This window comes from Octopus bimaculoides, chromosome 24, assembly GCF_001194135.2.
Source record: "Octopus bimaculoides isolate UCB-OBI-ISO-001 chromosome 24, ASM119413v2, whole genome shotgun sequence".
Classification (NCBI taxonomy): Eukaryota; Metazoa; Mollusca; class Cephalopoda; order Octopoda; family Octopodidae; genus Octopus; species Octopus bimaculoides.
In genome coordinates, this window is record NC_069004.1 from 8,644,220 (window position 1) to 8,646,366 (window position 2,147).

The 2,147-nt window shown below is 40.7% G+C and overlaps 1 protein-coding gene across 1 annotated transcript in view; it reads right to left on the reverse strand.

The window, feature by feature from the left end:
- The window catches only part of LOC106879722 (fibrillin-2), a gene marked incomplete at its 5' end in the record, with an annotated part of 60,038 nt that overhangs the window by 16,153 nt on the left and 41,738 nt on the right, over positions 1-2,147 (reverse strand). Inside the window, 2 exons of the mRNA XM_052976508.1 lie at positions 117-242; positions 1,199-1,324. Coding sequence (XP_052832468.1) covers positions 117-242; positions 1,199-1,324 — 252 coding nt within the window. The remainder of the gene's footprint in view (positions 1-116; positions 243-1,198; positions 1,325-2,147) is intronic.

Here is a 2,147-nt window from a genome sequence, read left to right on the forward strand (position 1 = left end):
ATATATATATATATATATATAAATGTATGTGTGTGTGTTTGTCCCCTCTATGTTTAGCCCCTTGTGGGCAATAAAGAAATAAATATAGAACATGTTAAGGATAAGTTGAAACTTACCAATACATTCATCACCAGTATCAGAGAGTTTATAACCATTAAAGCAGGAACATTCGAAAGATCCTTCAATGTTGTTACATCTTCCATGATGACAGACGTAGGGAGTTTCTGCACACTCATCAATATCTGAATGCATAAGAGAAAGACAATCATTATTTTAGAGGCAAGTAAAATCGCAAAGTAAAAGCTAACTAAAATCAGTTTCCCACACATACAGACTTGTCCTTTTATGTGCCAGTGCCGCCTAAAACACACCGGTGCCAGTGCTGTGTTAATTCACCCATGCTGGTGGCACGTAAAATGCACCCAGCATACTCTGCTATGTGGTTAGCATTAGGAAGGGCATCCAGTCATAGAAACCATGCCACAACAGACAATTGGGGTCTGAACAGTCCCCTGTTAGCCAGCCCCATGTCAAACCATCCAACCCATGCCAGTACATGAAAAAGACGTTAAATGATGATGATGATATTTAAAAGGAAAATAAACATTGTGTTCAGTCATCATTTTAAAGGCACAATAGAAAGAAGGTTGTAATGTTGGGGCTATAGCTGAAAGAAGACATCACGTTCAACCATTATGCTGAAAGTATTGGATAAAAAAAGAAAGCTCCCACCATATTGGAGGTATGATGAAACAGGAATATGGTGCTTAAATGAGATAAATAATAACTAGCACCTGGGTATGAATATTTGGGTACACTACAAGCAATATAGTATATTGGATAGGTACTATCCCTTAGTTGGTTTCTCAACCTCTAACTCACGCACACACACACACACACACACACACACACACACACACACACACACACACACACATATATATATATACACACACACAGAGGAAAGTAAATGGACACAGGAATGGCTGAGTGGTCAATAAGTTTGCTTTGCAATCTTGACGTCTCAGGTTCAATTCCTTGGTGTGACATCTTAGACACCTTTTACCATAACCTGAGACCAATACATGTGGTCTTTGGAATACTTAGCCACATACCCTTACACTGAGTAAGTATCTCAGTTGATTAAGCCACTGACATAGTGATACCATTTTACGTAAGATGGAGGGTGTATACTTACCAAGACAGTTGCGGAAGTCCTGGGACAGTCTATAGCCAGTCTGGCAGTTACAGGTAAAACTGCCAAATGTGTTTAAACATCTTCCATTTTGGCAGATTCCTATTAACTGTCGACATTCGTCCATATCTGATGGGAAGATACAAGGAGATTACAGTTAGAGAACATAAGGAAAAGGATATGGGTACCTGGTAGGGTTTGAAGGTACACTGAATGGGGTTGTGTGATAGTAAGGAGTGATGTGACAGGCTGACGCCATTTTAGGGGTGTGTGATGTCTCAGTGTTTAAGTGAGAGAGACGGGAAGAAGAGAGAGGGGGAGGACGAAAGAGAAGGGAGGGAGAAAGAGAGTGGAAAGGAGAGAAAGAGAGGGAGAACTTGTTGGATAGATAAATAGACTGACAGATAACTAGCTAGCTAGATAGTTATATAGATAGTATAGACAGAATGTAAAAAAGAAGAGAGTGAGAGTGAGAGAGTGTGTGGTGAAAAGAGAAAGAAAAAGAGGAAAGAGAGAGAGGGAAAGAGAGAGAGAGAAAGAAAGAGTAGGGGAAAAGAGAATGAAGGAAAGAACGAGATTGTTAGACAGGTAAATAGACAGATAGAATGTGAAAAGGAAGTGAAGAAGGAGAGAGAGAAAGAGGGAGAGAGAGAAAGACGGAGAGAAAGAAAGATGGAGAGAAAGAGGGAGAGAGAGAGGAGTAGAGGGAGAGAGAGAGGAGTAGAGAGAGAAAGAGGAGTAGAGAGAGAAAGAGTAGAAAGAAAGAGGAGTAAAAAGAGAAAGTGGGAGAGAGAGAAAGAGGAGGAGAGAGAGAAAGAGGAGGAGAGAGAGAAAGAGGAGGAGAGAGAGAAAGAGGGAGAGAGATTGAGAGAGAGAGGAGACAGAGAGCGTGATGTAAAGTGTGAACTCTAATGTAGGGTAGATAGAAAACTTTGATGGCGGGTTTCAATCC